Source organism: Aquila chrysaetos, chromosome 2 (genome assembly GCF_900496995.4).
Source record: "Aquila chrysaetos chrysaetos chromosome 2, bAquChr1.4, whole genome shotgun sequence".
Taxonomy (NCBI): Eukaryota; Metazoa; Chordata; class Aves; order Accipitriformes; family Accipitridae; genus Aquila; species Aquila chrysaetos.
Window position 1 is genome coordinate 76,724,454 of NC_044005.1, and position 17,839 is coordinate 76,742,292.

The 17,839-nt window shown below is 39.4% G+C and overlaps 1 protein-coding gene across 3 annotated transcripts in view; it reads right to left on the reverse strand.

The window, feature by feature from the left end:
- The window catches only part of CD109 (CD109 molecule), an 84,258-nt gene that overhangs the window by 16,579 nt on the left and 49,840 nt on the right, over positions 1-17,839 (reverse strand). For all 3 annotated transcript variants that reach the window (XM_030003996.1, XM_030004003.1, XM_030004011.1), the window contains 9 exons: positions 17,610-17,828; positions 15,889-16,033; positions 14,720-14,896; positions 10,573-10,654; positions 9,033-9,261; positions 8,335-8,500; positions 7,015-7,205; positions 3,310-3,465; positions 3,159-3,224 (listed from right to left, as the gene is read on the reverse strand). In XM_030003996.1, coding sequence (XP_029859856.1) covers positions 3,159-3,224; positions 3,310-3,465; positions 7,015-7,205; positions 8,335-8,500; positions 9,033-9,261; positions 10,573-10,654; positions 14,720-14,896; positions 15,889-16,033; positions 17,610-17,828 — 1,431 coding nt within the window. The remainder of the gene's footprint in view (positions 1-3,158; positions 3,225-3,309; positions 3,466-7,014; positions 7,206-8,334; positions 8,501-9,032; positions 9,262-10,572; positions 10,655-14,719; positions 14,897-15,888; positions 16,034-17,609; positions 17,829-17,839) is intronic.

Consider the following 17,839-nt stretch of genomic DNA (forward strand, 5'->3'; position numbering starts at 1 on the left):
TGCACTACCTTTCAAAAAACATGACTCCTTTATAATGCCCTAATCAATGTCTCTTTCCCCATCCTTTTTCTTCTTTAACTAGCAGCACAAATGTGCTTGACTGAGGGCATGAATTCAATGAAATCATCTCCAATATTTCTCTATCCCTTTCTGACTGCTTAATATCCACTCAAACTGTAATGGAGAAATATGTGTGCATTTCACAGTGTACATTTTTCAGTACCACCACACTGAATAACATTCAGTCCCTTGCCTAAGTCTAGTGAAAATACACGAAGTGGAAAAAACAGTCGGTGCTTTTCAATAACGAGTAACAAGTGATTCTCAGTTTTTTCTCACTCCCTCTCTATACATGACCAGGAGATCTTGTTCACCTATCCACTTTGCCCATACCCATCCTCCTTGAGCCTGCCCACCCTCCCCTCTTTGCTAGTCATGAGTATCAGTGGCACTCTCCTTCCTTCCAGAAGGCACGGGCCACACCAAATTTGTGAGGCATTTGCCAAGCCCATTTCTCAGCGCCATAGTACGTGCCCACATAATAAAGGGATGAGCTAGGAGACTTTGTTGACAGCAGGACCACAAAGCTACAAGTAAATGTCTGCTTTTGCAATTCTACTAACCAAAATAAATACATTTTATGAGATCCTGCAGGGTCAAGAGTGAATGCACTGCCAACTCGCACACACAGACAGCGAGATTTCACAAAAAAATAATGGTTTTTTTTCTAAGAATCCATTCTGTTGGGAAAGCAGCCTTTTCCATTAATGGACCGAATCTTGTGTTTTGTGATATTTAAATGAATTACTGTTTTGACATGCTACATTTGGCCAGAAAGTCAAATCCCAGAACAGTGAATCTCACCACTGTACTTTGGCGGGCCTAAGACAATGAAACCCAGCTGAAGAAATGTGATCGCAATGTCATATGCTATCTGATTTATTAAATGTGACCCAGATCTAGTTTGTGTCTGGGAAAAAGAGAAATCTCATTCAAATGGCATCAGTGCTTTCTTTTACAATACCAGACCTGCCAAAGGAAGCAGAAGGAAAGAACTGATCCCAGCAAAGAAAAGGTTTTGGAGAAGCTACTCCAGTGTGTTAAGCACAATATTTTGAATCAAGTCACAGCATCTCTGACTCAAAGCTGCAGGAAAAAAGGCAACGGCGCAGTGATCTAAATGAAGAACGTAATCTGGCACTGGTTCCTGAACACCAGTTATTTGGGAGCGCATTTGCATGTTCATACAACAAACAGGGAACTTAAACCATGGTGTTAATACACCTCCAAGGAGCCCTCTAACCATGGAGTCAACTACTGGCTATTCTGGGTGGAAGACTTCTGCTCAGTCTTCACCAGACATGCTGGTTTGGATGTGAAATTTTCCTGCTGGCAAAAATGTAATTGGAACCAATGTGCTTCCACAAAAGGCATTCATTTCAACAAATCAGCGTCTTCCAGCAAGAAACAATTTGCTGAAAAGTTTTTGATCGGCTCGCCTGACAAATTAGTTGCCTTAATATCAGGGAGTATTTCTCAACAACGATTAAGGTTAAGTAGCCTTAACTGTTCTGGAGGCCCGCTTTGTTACATTCCACATACACACACACACACTGAAACCGCAGATGTGTGAATGCAGTCCTGCTGAGATGTTCATTCCTATCTTGGCCTGCAGGTCTGAGTCTAAATTATCCTCTGAAACTCTTGAACTTTGCTGTAAACTTCATTTGCACTTCTGGGAATTAATAAACACGGGTCATAATTTATGGCACTGTGGGTTTTGCAGACTGGTGCTAAATGAATGAGGTGTATCTCTAGCTGCTGTTCACTGCTGATAGGCTGCTGTGAAGGTTTCTGTGAAGGTCTTTTATCAAAAAGCGTATTTACCAACCATCACCATGCTTTTTGGTTACCAGATGCCTAAGAACACTGAAGTGAAGGTCGGGTTGGAAGGAGATTGTGATGGAATCTGACCTGGCATAAAACTTCAAGACGATTAAAAGCAGCCTAAGTTCAGTTTTCCCAAGTACGACTAGGAGGAGTCTAGTAGGAACTTTGTCTGGTTTTGCAATACACTCAGCAATTATGAGTTTATTTATATACTTCCAGTAAAATGAGTCTCTCATGCTCAGAGACTAATATTTCTATTTTATCTGTAGCTTTTCAAAGGTCTTCTCTTTCACCTGTGTGGTTCTAAGCTACTATCATGGACAGGACAGCAGGGAAGAGAGACCCATTAGTGGGCATATCAAATCAGATCAAATACTGTCTTCTTCTCATATGATATTTCTCATAGGGTTAGGGAAAATCTTGGAGTCAGAATTTCTTCAGAACATAATCTCTGTTATGGCGGAAGAGCAAGCAGCTGAAAAGGCTATTTATGGTTTGCTAGTTCTAAATACAGTATGCACTGATCCCAGCTTAATTTGTTTAATTATAAGCAAAGATGTTTGAATTTATACCACTGAAACACAGTCTTCCACAGGACAGGCAGAAAGAAGATCACTGTACATCCTTCCACTCTTTGCCATGCCCCCACTTTTGGCTGATGCTAAGCATCTCTTACTGTCAGCAGTTTGCAGGATCCTTTGACTCTGTCTTTCATGCTATTTCAGAACAGTGTAAAAATTGCTGGAGAACCTGGCTGTAATACTCTTTTAGTTTCAGCTTTTGCACTATTGTTGTATTCTACTTCAATAAAACGAAAATAACTCTAATAACTAGCAGTGTCATCTTGTTCTGAATTGATTTGTGCCTCACCATGGTTTACCACAGGTTCCCAATGAGGCATTTCTGCCTGGTCCACATGCCTTTTTTACTCCGACCTTTGTGCCTGCCAATGTACCATGGCAGTCCTTTGTCTTGCAAACGGACACTGCATTTCTGCAGGAGGACAGGGCTGCTTTGATATGGCTCTGGCCTATGGAAGTGCCCCAAAACTGTCAATCATCCAGCAGTACTTAAAAGGCCAGGCCATCGGACATAAACAATCACATGAATATGTCCATTCACACAATATTTGGTTCACAGCATTCTTCAATTAGTAAAGTGCTTTGACATTTCAGAAGATTGTTCTTGTTAACATGTTTTATAAAGCTTCCAAAATATACCTTCCTTATAGAGAGCATATCTTTAGCAAGAATAACTGCATAGCATACCTGAAAGACAGCAAATCCTGTCCCCTCTGCTGCCACTGTAATTGTCATTGGTTGTGCAGGGGCAATCTGAAAGAAAGATGAGTAAAACAGTATTTTCAAAGTACTTTCAGTCAGCGGACTTTACGAAAGTATTCCTCGGTTTTTACAGTACCTCCTTGGTCTGAAGCAGAAAGCGGTTTTGAGTATCAATTGAAAATGTTTCTGGCATTTTCAAAGAAGGTGCTGTCACTGTTACATCCATTTCTGTTTTGCTTGCAGTGGTGAGAGTTGCAAATAGACTCAAGGCTTGCAGAGCCACCACCGTGTCCTGTTGAGAGAAACAAATCCTTCTGTATTAAAGCCTGTGCAGTGAACTACCTGTGTATAAGCCATGCCTTGGGGAGCTCACGGTCTCTGCATTGTCTCATTTGTTGGTTATGCTGGAATCTTCACGCAGCCACCTCCACATCTCCGTTGGGATTGCACTGGCATGAAGGATCCCAGCACAGAAGAGGGACGGCAACAGAGGACAAGAAGTTAGCTACTGTGACATGCAATGGAGAATGAGGTGGGAGCCAGCTAAGGAAGTTTTGCTCTTGTGCAAGGTATGTGGAAGACCTGACACGCCGGTAAACACAACAGTCAGAATCACACATCACATGGATGCTGAAGAGAGAGCCGATGAGGAAAGTAATGATACTGCTACTTTCTAGATTTATGTAGTGACTATGCATTAAATATCCAGTACTGCACAGGAGTTATTCAGGGTACCTTGATCACCAAAGCAGAAGTTATAGGTCTGAAAAACTACTAACATTTATTAAAAAAAAGCCTGAAATGAGTTTTTATCAGACCCCTGGCAATAATTTCAAAGGGGTTCAGCCCAGTTTTTATACTCTGTACCTGACCAAAAGGTTTTGTGCAATTGTTTAACCACTGCAGAATATGCTTATAAACACATTATCATATATATATCTAAAATTCTCTTTTGTTTATCTTTGTGTATGACTGCAGGCTTAGCTCTCCAGGTTCTGCACACAGAGACAGTTTTTGAACATTTGGTCCAGCACGGTTTAGTGAATGAGGATTTTAACATCCTCTATTTTCTGGAAAAATATACAGTAATCAATTATATGTCTCTAATGCTTCTCAGGGATTTTTGCTGTTCGTGTAGTTCATTTTGCACCTATTTTTAACCAGAGAGTGAAGGAATTGGCCTTGCAGGCTCAACATAGAGAAGTGTTTTATTCATTCTCAGGTCACTTCCACTAACAAAATTCTAACGTAACAGAAGCTCATTAACTATGACATGGTGACTGTGCCATACTTTAAGGTACCAGCACATGCTGCCTATTCACTCTAAATTATTCGAAAACACTCTCCTTCCCATGCCACGTCCTTGTGTGAGATGACCTGCTTCACTGATTACTTAAAATCCAGGAAGATCAGCTGATTAGCAACAGTGCCAAAGTTGCTGGTACAGTGAACCACTACAGCTGGGATCCCAACTCCAGTGCTTAATGTGGTGTGACAGAATAGATGCAACTAATGGGCTACAGGAAGATTTAATAGTCTGGAGTAAGTGGCAGACTTTTTCGGTAGGAGGCTGATATTTACCCCGAAAGAATGTCTTCGATTACTCCTTTGCAGAAGACAGTGACAAAGCATCTGAATGACTCTGCCCTTATATAGAATCACAGAACAGCCCAGGTTGGAAGGGACCTCGAAAGATCATCTGGTCCAACCTTTCGTGGGGAAGGGACCCTAGCTGAGATTATTTAACACCCTGTCCAATTGCATCTTGAAAACCTCCAGTGTATGGCAGTTTCTGATTAAGATCTACAGCTTGGAAGCCCAAACTTACACAACTTCTTTCACATTGAAGTGAATGAAACTACAGTGACCTATCACGTCTATATATCTGATCTATCTTATAGACCTAAGGAGCTATAAGATCTTGTTAGAAATCAGATTTTAATCATTTGAAAGCAGAAATATGCCTGCCCTTACCTAAGTTGGGGAAACCAAGGAATACCTTGAAGCACCTTTTCCAAGTCCTCACAACTACATTTCTCACATTTACATTTCTCGCCCTAAATTCAGAGAGAGTTCAAGATATCTAGAAAAGCTATCTGCCATTGCTGCAGGTGACTTCAGAGCTCTTCCACATCCTAGGCTCAAGCGACTCTCAGAAACACAGGTGAAAAACAAGAGGGCAAAGAACCACCTACAGAGAAGACAAACGTTCCCCTTGGCATGCTCTACAGCAGAAGGCATACCCAAGGCTTTTCACCAGGAAACATTCACAGCTGAAACACAAGCTGCATGGCTCGGTAGAGCAATGCTGCGTCCAATACACAACCCGAAAAGTTAGGGAATATGGTCTCAAGCCAGACTTACAGGCTGCTCTTGCCCAGCAACACAGGATTTGCAGAATTTGCTACTCTTCCCCACCATCTAAATCTACATTCATATATGCTATTTTTTGTATGAATTGTATTCCTGTATATATGAAATATGTACATTTTATACCCAAACATTAAAAGCATTATAAAGCAAAATATACTGTCTGCAAATTCATAGTAAACTATACCACATACATAAATTGCAGTGAGTTATCATAGCCTAACTTACAAAACATCACACGTGCAACTGATTACTTTCCTCCTTATTGTGTAACAATATATTAAGTTTCTAATGTAATAAACTCATGGAAGGAAACACTCCAAAAAAAATTTTTAAAGCAATCTTAGAAGTAAACAAAAAGTATGGGGTCATTTCCACAAATTAAAAAAGGCATCTAGAGAGACATTGGAGTAATTTTGAAATCAAAATAGTTTAGACTATGGAAGAACAAAAGGATTAAATTCATTTCTTAACTTTAACCTCAGGGGTAAATGGTACACTGCTGGATTTGCAAACTTTCAAGTAAAAATGGTTTCTGGAAAATAGAGAAAAGCTTGTTCAACTCATTTAGTGCTTCAATCAGCCTCTTCAAATAATAAGCAAGAATTAACACATTAGGAGAATACTAGAACCTCAGGGGAACCAGGCAGGTTCTTAAATTGCATTTTATTTAGTAGAACTAATATATCCCAGACTAATACCAACAAACATTTGAAAATAATGAAGGATAGCCTGTACAGCTTGGTACCAAGCAGTATGATGAAATGTGACATTTTACTGTGACCAGCATTTGTAGTTAATTTAAAGGCTAGTTTCAACTAATGCAATCCAAAGTACGATATAAATTTTCTGGATGCCAGCACAGCTTACAAGATGTGGTTTCAATAACATGGAAACCTCCTGGAGATAATGAAGATCTTCCAAATTTCATGGCCCATCAAAAATCTACACAATAATGAGGAAAAAGTACATTATTGAGTTAAGACCAACTGCCAACAGAGGCACTAGGTTAGGCTGTTTCTTTAAAACCTACTCCCCTTTTTTGTCTCAGTTACTAGCCTTTCAGGACTTTGAGGACCCACACATGGAAAGAATAGGAAGAGGTTTCTCTTCTTGGAAAGAAAGTAAGCACAGATATTTATCATACTTGCTTGGAAAATATGATTAATTATTTTTCCATGGGCATTACTACTTCTTCTTAATTTAAGATCTTTTGTTATTAATATTTTATATAATCAAGGTGACCCTCTAATTCTGTTTTTTATTATACTTGCCAAAATAGTAAAACTGGTAGTCCACATTTAAGATGCCAATATCGCAAAGAATGTAAGCTTGCGTGTAACCAAGGTTGTTACAGCAAAACAAAATTCAGTAATTATTATGTAAAAAAACAAATGGTCCCTTTTTTCTTTTCAAGATATACAGTGCTCATTTAGAAAGTATAACAAAGCCCCTTGAGACAAGGTATTACCTGAGTAGATGAAAATCCCCCAAGGTGATTTCTTTGCTGACTTAACCATTTCATAATAGGGATTCCCTCTACTAATCTGTCTTGATGAAAGTGCGAGAGCAGAGCATATGCTGCAAGTTCAATATCGATGGACCGTGGCTGCCATGAATCAGAAATTTCAGAAGCAGGCGTTACCCAGAAACGAAAATCTCCTGCAAAAGGAACCAATAGTAACCTCAGAACCACAGACTGAAGTCTTTGGACTTCTGGGAAAGACTTAAGGGAAATCTCTTAATTAATGCTTACATATGGGATCTAGCAAGGTTCTGGAAAATTGTGTTAAAGTTTAGGCACGTGTCCCGTAAAGGACTGACTTAAGCGCTTCCTCAGCAGTGGCTGAATCTAGATACAAAAAAAGCTGGAATCCAAATAGTCACTCCCATTGATTTCAGTGAACTTTACGTCAATCCTTTTGTCGTCAGCCCAAAGTGCTCACATAAGGGAGCCCTTGTCAAAAGGCCACCTCGTTGCTGGGTGCTCCTTTCTCTTCAGGACTGGAGAAGGCACCTCAGGCAGCATGGCTGCTTGCTAGGCTCATCCTTGAGTGAAGCCTTCCAAAAAAGTGACTTCTTCCCTTCCCAAAAGTGACTGTCCGAAAGACCTAACTCAGTGAACACAGAGGGAGACCCAAGAGGCTCCATTTCCAGGCTACAACATTAATTCCTTCGGATTTTTCAAGGGGACAGTTACTATTTTGAGCCAAACCCTTCCATTTCTTATACTCTGTATGGTCTGTTCTTCCCCCAAAACAGGGAACAAAATTCAGTCTTGCTGAACTCAGAAGAGGTTAAATGTAATGAGATGATGGGTCCCTACAGAAAATGCAACAGAACTCTGTATTGTCTTACAGAAAGTCCAATCCTTCAACTCTTCATTCTGATACCGATTTTAACTAATTGCCCACCACCACCCTCCTGATCTATCCAAACCAGCTTGGAATAGCTAACCTCATCCACCTCTTTAACCAGGCTGATCCTATAAGTGCACACAATAACATGGGAAAACTGACAAGTAATGTTCTTCAACAGCATCATGGAACACAGTAATTGAGACTGAAAGGCCTAGCTCTGTTGTGAATTGTCATTCATTTATCGACACTTTTCATTAAGGCTGTCTTCAAAGTTCTTAGCTTATTCTCTATATCACCCTCAAAACAGATTTGAATTCAGAATAAGGATTCTCTTCATCTCTCATTCTATATGCAGCTGTAGATACATGATAGGTATTTTTAAGTTTGACAAAAATCCATCTATACAAATATATAAGATAGTTGTGCAATACCTTGGTTTTCTGCTCTCTGGTTCAGCATATTCAGTGCTTCCTTTGCTTTTGCACTTTTTGCCCAGGACAATGCATATGTCACAAGTGCCAAAGTGTAATTATCTGAAATGCCTTCTTCTAATTTATCTTCTAGAAAGTTTGTAGCACTCTTGATGACATAAGCATGCTGGAAATGAAGATCATATTGAAGAATGTGAATAAAATATATATTGAAATATTATAATTTTTTAAAAAAAATTTGTACAGAAACAGAAACATTACTATCACCAAACAACAGTCAAGAAATACTGAAAATCTCTTTCAGAATCACAGGCACGAACCTCTAAGGCAAGCCTTTTGATCTGGCACTGTCTTTTATGAACATGAGTAATCTCAATGAAATCAATTGGAATGACTTAACTTCTGTAAGGATAGTTCCCCCCATAAATTTCTTTGCAAGTTCTTGGACTAAAGCCATGACAATATTCTTGCTAAAAGCAACTGCCTTTAGATTTTGCAAAGGCACATAAAATTGAAGGGCCTAACAGCACAACTTTGTATTGTCTCGGGTAGATAAGGGGAATTTAACAAAATCAGGTTAAATTTAGTCTCTGTTCAGATGTCCCGCTATTTCCTTAAACTACCAAGTGTTTGCCAGGTACTATGACAATTTACGAAGTGTCCCAGTAACTCTGAATTCTATTTCTGAATGCCAGTACCTGTTTATCTGGTAACCCTAGGAGGGATGACATGATGTAAGCTGTAAGAGTGACTGGATTATTGGTGCCTCCTTGAAGATCACTGTGTAACACTTTCCCAGGTTCATGAAATTCTCCATTTAATTTCTGATGCCGGACAATCCATTTAGCTGTATCCATGAGTACATCTTGGTCAATATCTATGAATGGACGAGCTTGAAGGAAACATCTTAATACAAAAGCAGATAACCTTGGGGAAAAGGTTAATCAAATATGATGAAATTAGCAACGTATTACAACTTCTTCTGTTTAAGATGATGTAAGAATACTGTGATGCATAAGGTGTTCTACACACACCTCCCAAGCACAGAGGAAAATACATGCCTCACCCAGACAAGCAAGCAGACTAAGCTTAATCCACCAAAAAATGAAGCTATGTCCTTGTTCCTAAAGATCACCACTTTTGCAGCTGCTATGTTTCAAAAATAAATACAGTGTATAGACTCCAAGTCTGCCAGCACATGTATATCTTTATTCAAATGTTGCTCTCCTGTCTTCTGCTGCTAGGCTAAAGTGGCAAAAATCATAGTTTACAAAGTAATGCAGTTATGAGTGTGATGTTAATTATCACGATTATCCCTGTAATGATATCATTGAAACAACCTTTGTTGTTTTATTAGTAATAATCCCAAGTTCTGCTTTGACTCCCTTCTTTGCCAAACGTGCATTCATGTAACCTGTCATTGCACTATTTAAGTACAAGAGTTGCCAGTACAGATGAATTATCTTCATTTTCCAATCCATCAGTACTGAGTCTAAGGCAAATCCTGCTGATGGTAATGAAAGATGCTCACTGACTCCAGAAGGAGTGACTCAGTCAGTGGCACAGTAACTGAGATGGTTCTATTTAAAGTTATCCACATGTACTGAAATACCTAAGTATATGAACATGGGTTAGTGGAACAAAGTGCTGGAACTTGTCTCTGTTATCTGTCTAGCTTCTGCTACTATGCTCCCTATGCTTCTCAGGGTGAAATTCAGCACTGGAAAGGCTTTTTCAGCTGTATTTACAGTCTTAAAAAAAAGGAGGTGCGAGAGAAGTAAGTAGGACAAATTTTTACCACCAGTAACTCTGTTCACCCCCTAGGAAATGCCTCAGTCAGTCTTCAGCCTCCAGTATGAAGAGAACTGAAAATCTGTTTGAAGCAATGATGATCACAGAGCCCTAAATGGTTTCAGTCAACTGCAAGAATAAGCCATTTAATTATTATTCTTCATTCCTTTGAGGAAAGCAACAGAAAAACTTTCAGACCAAGCTATTCCCCTGGCTAAAATAATTCATCATTCATCTCTTGCAAAATTAAAAAGCCTTGCCCTAGTAATGGCTTTGAGAGCATGTTATCCAGCAGAATGACCTTAGAGTTGGCCTAAACACCTAATGGAAACCAGGCAGAAGGCTAATATAGCTGGAAATTTTTACCATCTTCACAAAAATTTTTTAGTCGCAGGGAAAATATCTAAAATACGCGAATTCCACAGTGAATCTGGCAGAACTACTTACCATGTGCTCCCAAAGGGATCTTCATTTCCAAAGGCACTAAAAGAGCCATCATCCCTCTGGAAAAGTAGCTCTCTCTGGTAGCCTGAAGTGGAAAAGAAGACACAGGTATTGAACACTTTCCTCTCATACAAGTTCCAGCACAAACTGTCTGCTGATACGAAGCGAACCTTTCTAAGGCTGAAAAGGGAAGAACTTGAGCTCATATTTCATAAAAAATCTCCCAAATATGTAGGAACACACAAAACCGCGCAGAAGATGACTCCTGCTGTCACTCATCTGCCACCTAAACATGACAGCGTGGTGCAGAGACACACACTCCCGCATAACTGGGTGCCTCCAGGAGCACAACAGCGAGCGCAGAACAGAGTAGCAGCTATAGTTCAGTGCTTTGTCGCTTTGGGGAGCTGGAGTTGTGCACCTACAGAAACACTCTATCTTCCCAGCAGATGGAAGGACAAGCAAAAATGAAGTATTTTCCAGTTGGAAGAGCAAGGCTACAGCAAAGCTACAAAACCAGACCTTTTCAGCAGCCTGCCTTTGTCAAATCAAAGGACTAGCTATCAGGAAAAGCATGCTGGAATAGGTTGTTCTGAAACAAGTGAAAAATTTCAAAAGACCTGAAGATCCTGAAATACTGAGAAGAATCCATTTAAAAGGTACTGAAAGATTTTTCAGTATCCAGAACAAGTGCAGCTTTCTCCTGACTACTGAACATCGATAATAAAAGGGCCCCAAGGGCTCACGACCACCAGCAGCATCCTTACTCAATAGCTGACTTCAGTGAAGAACCAAGGTTCGTTAATGTTAGAAATCAAGAGCTTCCTATGATATGCTACTCACTGTAGTTGCTGATATCTAAAGCCTTCCTTCCCTTACATTTTGCTTGCCATTTGTGTAACCAAAACAATAACTGTATCTATTTATAGCATTTCACAAGACATCTTTTCTTCTTTTCCCCCACCTTGCCTTTTTCCTTGGCTTTACTATTTTGGCTATTATAATTAAGAAAGTATATTCATTAATCCAACACCTGACAGATACAGACACAATATTGAATCAGCCAGGCAGAAGGAAAACCCTCAGGCAACCATCATTAAGTCTTACACAAATGAATGAATTTAGAAATATGTCCCATGAGGTCCATCCAACTACAACCCTCTCCCCTGCAAAGTGTTCCTTGCTTTCACTGACAAAGGATTAATCGCCCGCTTACGTACTACCCTGAATATAGATACATAGTGAATGAACCACAGCCTTAATTACTGAGGAACAAATGGCCTAGTCCCTCAAATCTGAGTGTAAGATGAAATCCCAGTCAGGATCTCTCTATAATAGATGAGATACAAAGATGTGAATCTGAATTGCTACAGTATATACCAGCGCACCTTCCCATATAAATTCTAGTCCCAGTAGCATCAGGTTTAGTTTTTGCCTCTTTAGAAGAGTTTGAAATTACAATTTCCACTTAAATGTAGGGGGTTTATAATGTATTTAGCACAACGACAGTGGTTAATTACATGATTAAAACTGGTGAAGCTTTCCCATACAGACAAATCTGTCATCTCAATTAATGATCTTGAGGAGTCAAGCACTCTTGAGCAGGAGGAAAAAAGAAGGAATGAGTGGCATTTCTCACCAAGGAAAGCAAAAGTCACTGTCAAAGTTTAAGCCTCAAAATAATGTGCTATGAGGAACACGAATATATGTATATCTACAAATAGATTGCTTCCACTTCAAAAGTATCTGACTGAAGGCCTGAAAACTGAGGTCTTCTGCTTTTTTGCAGAACAGGCAATATACAGCATATATAAGTATTATAATCACCACCCCACTGGCAGTGTAAAAGCACTAAACTAAGACCAACAGCCTGCTTAACAAAGACTGCTGAGCAGCCCTTACACAGGGATAAATAAATTCATCTCAGAATTTGTTAAGATTGGGAGGGATCAGAAAGATGAGCAGAACCAGAGAGAGGACAGAGCGATCACTCAGCTCTTTCCTACAGTCTGCTTCCTTTCTTCTCAACGCCAACCCCGGTGCAGTCACGCAAAATTCTCCAAACACGAGCGTATCTAACACGGGGAAGCCTGCAGAAATGCTGGAACAGGAGACCTGGGGGCTGTGAAGCACCGTGTTTGTTCCAACGGACACTCAATCAGACACGAAAAACGATACTTCAAATGTCAACACATACAAGTGGAAAGGCAAGGAAAAGAAGGATCCCATTACGAAGATGTACACTAGTACTCCCAGAGGACTGGCTGGAACCCAAGAGATGTCGGAGGCTTGCTGAGCAAGGCTGAAAGAGGAGTGCATCAGGATGGAAAGGACTTCAGAAATATGTGAAGGACTAAAGGGTCTCACATTTCAAACAGCTTGGAAATACTGCTCAAACTCGTTGCTTGCTTTGGGTCTAGCACCAAAGTTTTCAGATCAACCAGGATTTTTTTTATTTTTGAAGAAGTGATTTCAAGGTGGGATCTGTCATTCCCACAACTGAAGGAATTTTTTTAAAAGGCAACTTCTCCTTTGCTTTGCCTTTGATCTAGGTAAATAAAAACTGCTAAAAGAAAGATCATATAGCAGTCTCTGCTAGCTATATGATCCTTTCTTCTCAGAAGCATTTAGCCTTAAAATTAATTATATTTACTTCAGATTATGAGGCCACTTTTTCAAATATTTAGTGACTTCTGACATGTGAAATAAAGTCTGTTTTAAATTAAACTTCATGACAATCCTTTCAAAAACTGAGCTTATAAAAGTTACATCTCAAACTAAAGATAAATTTCAACTTCAAGATTACATTTTAAAAAAATCAGTGCAACAACTGAAATCGATTGTTAAAATAAAGCAAAAAAACAAAATGTTTTTTAGATTGGGGTTCTTTTCCATCTTAAGGTTACAAATATTTCAGCATACTTACTGGTTTTGCTACTACAGTGTCAAAAACGTACCTAAATTCAAAGCCCCAGGAACAAGTTGAGTATCACGATGCTTTGTATATAAGTGGCATTTAATCCTATAATTTTCACTTGCTTTGAAATAACTTTAATAAATCTGTTACTGGAAAACTTCAGAAAATTATGGTAGCAAAAACTCAGGCTTCAAAGAGTCGTAGATTGCTTACAAACTTCAGAATAGCTGTTTACATAACACACCTCTCCCCCCCCCACCTTACTTTTCAACTAAACGATGTAGTAGGAAGGGTTTAAAAAAATCATTTAACTGCTTTTGACAGAAAATTGGGATCTTGATGAAAGGAAAATTTATTTTGAGCTGTGTCTTTTCCAAGGGAAATGTCAACAACTTAAAAAAAAAAAAAAACACCAAAGACTTACAGAGAGTAAACAAAATTTGGAAATGGCATCATGGTGCCTTAGTAGGGGTGTAGCTCACATGAGGATGGCCTCATTCCTCTCCGAGAACCAGGCTCTCAGCATGCAGACTGACACGTGGCAAGTGTGGTACATTGCACTTCGACACTGGCTGATCCAAAAGGTGCAGAGAAGCATAGTGCAACTGTGCTCTCCGCACTTTGTGATGCCCTGGAGTATTTCCCAATTAAAATATACAACGATTTCCAACTAAAATTTTCCAGCTTTTGATTTCCAGCACAGAGTTCACTTCCGACCAAGTCTGAAACTTGGGTGTGCAAAAGCCAGCCACCACAGCGAACGCCACTCCTTGAGCTCTACAAGGACATGGCAGGATGGGGATGGTGTCACTGAAAACAGATACACATGTGGGGTGAATATGGTTCATTCTGCCCACTGTCTAATTTTCAACCTCTGTGCCACAAGAAGAGGTCAGAAATGTTTGCTCACATATGGTTTTATCAAAGGAGAAATAACAACCACCTAGGAAATCCATATGAATTACCTTCTAAAATGCATTTTTCATCTATAAAAAAAGTAACTATATAAAACAACTTTTCTTTCTGAGCAAACTTGCCCTTGTAAACAAAATCGTTTGCTCTTTAATTCTGTCAGCCCAGAAGAAAGAGGAAAAGAAAGAGAAGATGGGCTTTTCTTCCAGTTCTCATGACACTAACAGAGCAGTACTTCACATAGCAAATACAGAGTCACAGACATCTTTTTACTAGTAAGAGTTCTTAAAAATCTAACATCTTTCTTTTAAGCATACAGACCTTTCCTCATAAATGATACAGCTTTTGATTTAATATCCTCTCTCAGCTGCCTGGTTTTAGTCAGGTATTGCAAAACATAAACATTTGGAGCAAAATTGATCATATTCTGTTCACCGCAGCCATAAGGCATCTTAATCAATGACGACAAACCATTGATAGAAGGCCCAAGTAAATCACCTGAAAGATAAGATTTAATGAAAATAAATTAAAGCTTATTGCAAATAAATGTATACCTCACACATAAAGGGTGGTATCGTCTAAACTGGGAGAAAATGTGACACATTAGGAACGTTTGTACTAAATGTCACTAACCAGGCAGAACAGACATTTCATCTTCTGATCAAAATTGTGTCCACTGACCCATCTCCCCACAGACCTTTCCAACCACAGAGTAATTTCAAACAGCCACGATTAAAAAAAAAAAAAAAAAAAGCAAAAAGATATTTAATACAGGAAAATGTTTCAGTAATGGTACGTATTTGAAACTTCTTGTATTTATTCTCTCACCCACAGTTATCAAAGCCTAGGTGTCACAAGAAACAACAATCAGTCAGGTTTTTAGGTTTTATTCTGCAGACAAGCAGAATTAAAACAAGATACTAGCAAACTTTGCAGGACATTCCTTATTAAAATCTGACTCCCTCTCTAACTCTGAAAATGGACAGTCAATACCATAATATCGTAAATTAAATAAATCAAAGGAATAACACCCTCCATAAGGTCTTCTTACGCTCAGTCTAATGCATGATGGTAAATTATTTTGAATTAATGATTTAATCCATTAATATAGCAATTAAATAAAAATTAATGCAGTTCCCTAAAAATGTATAAAGCAACAGCCATACTGGGCAAAATCTTGTAAGGGTCCTTCAGCAGGGGCTCTGAGAGAAGCTCTGGCAAATCCTGCTAGGATAGCTCAGGTTATTACACACCAGCCTCCCTGCTCTACTTGACAGAGTTTACTACTTCTAGTTACTACTGGCAACTGCTCTGTTCTTTAAAAGCCACCTATGCCTGCAGTGCAGAAGATGCCAGCAGCTGGATTATGGACACATATATCTTAGATACTGAGTTCAACAAAAGCCCAGCAGGCAAAAAACTATTTAAAAAAAATATATATAGCTGACCAGTAAATGATAAAGATGGAAACAGAATAAGATAATCCTTACCAACAGCAGTGACCTGCACTCTTTCACTGCCACTTACAACATCAGAAGGAAAAGTGAAATCCAAAGTTTTTGACACTGCTTGTGGTTTATTCCCAGTCAAATCCAAAAGGACTGTCTGAGAATATGTCTGTTCCAATCCTTCAGCCTATCAAAATAAAGACAGGATATTTGTAATCTCCAACAGTTTGTTGCTTTTAGGACAGGAGTTGTGTGCTTACTGTACTAAGGGATCTAAACCAGTCAGGTATTTTGTGCTGCTTGCTAACACATCAAGAACCTGAGCTATTGGCCCATCCAAACTGACACAGAAATGTTTTTCTTGTGAAGACCTACCTCCGCTATTTGCTTCTCAAGACCACGGGTCAATTACAAAAATACACCCGCAAAGTCAATGAGAGCATCTCTGATTCCAGTGAGCTCCATACCATGCACGGAGCTCCATGGCCAAGCACACGCCGAGGCTGGAGGTGGTACCGTCCGTGCTGTCTGCAACCCTACAGCCTGACATACAAGGAAGACTTAAAGTGAAGCTAGTTACGTGACCATAAAGGTTTCATTTCCTCATGCATGCAAAATCCCTTGAGAAAAAAATGTACTTGAAGCAGAGAAAATAAATGAGTTTCTCTCCTCAGCCTACACCTTAGTCTAACGGGCTTTTACTCTCTTCTGCACAACAACTGAACTTCAGCAGAAAGGGCAGTAAGTGGCTCCACCTGAAAACAGCTCACAACCCTGCAAGACAGTGGTTTTAAGCGGTCTAAGGAGAGGCTGAGAGAGACGGCCCCGTTCAGCCTGGAGAAGAGAAGGCTCAGGGGGGTTTCATCAATGTGTATAAATACCTGAAGGGAGGGTGTAAAGAACATGGAGCTAGGCTCTTCGCAATGGTGCCCAATAGCAGAATAGGAGGCAATGCACACAAACTGAAATACAGGGATGTCCTTTTAAACATAAAAAAAACACTTTTTTAACTGTGAGGGTGTTCAGCCACTGGAATAAGCCACCCAGAGAGGCTGTGACGTCCCTCTCTTTGGGGATATTAAAAACCTGACTGTACATGGTTCTGAGCATCCTGCTGCAGTTGATCTGGCCCTAAGCAGGAAGGTTAGACTACTCCCTTCCAACCTCAACCATTCTCTGATCTATGATCTTAAGCATTTATTTTAGGGTGAGATGTACAAATGTCTACCACCTTCCACTGAAACGGAGCCTAACATGAATCAGACTTTAGACATTCAAAGTTATGCAAGTCTTACCAGTTTCTGGTTTATCAGAAAGTCTGGTGGCTAAATTTCCACCACTAGCAAAATACAAAAATGTGCATAGAAAACAGGCTTTGAACTAAAAATTAAAGACAGGTGTATGGCAAAACTGATTACACTTATCCATAACACCGTTATTTAGTCCACACTCCATAGATTATTAAGCTAGCTGTAGCACCAGGGGTTCACTGATGCACAGATAAGTTTCACGTTGCTTTCAGAAGCATTTGATACACTATTTGTTGTAGAACAGATCTATGTGTTCATTCCTGGAAGGGGATCTAAAGAATTTTAAAGGAGAAATTATTTTAAAAGAAGTGTTTTCTACTTAAAGCCACCTGACCTGAAACCAGCCTTACAGAGCAAGAAACAGACAAGTAAATGGGTTTGCCTTTTTGCTGCACCCTGTTTATTTTAGGGAACAATTTATTTCAGGAACAAGCCAAGCTGCAGACTGTTTACCTTTACTAAAACTTTCTGGATGGTAGCATCAGAAGCAGCAGATGATATTGCTGTCACTTTGATGGGAATCTCTCCTAGCTGTTTTGGCTTGATTGGGAATTGCACAGTTTTGCCATCTTCACTTGGTACAGATATAGACTGTTGATTTTCTGTAGCATTTATTTCATTGGATGTTAGAATAATTTCAAAAGCATCATTCATATCCAGGATCACAGTAACCTGTAAATACA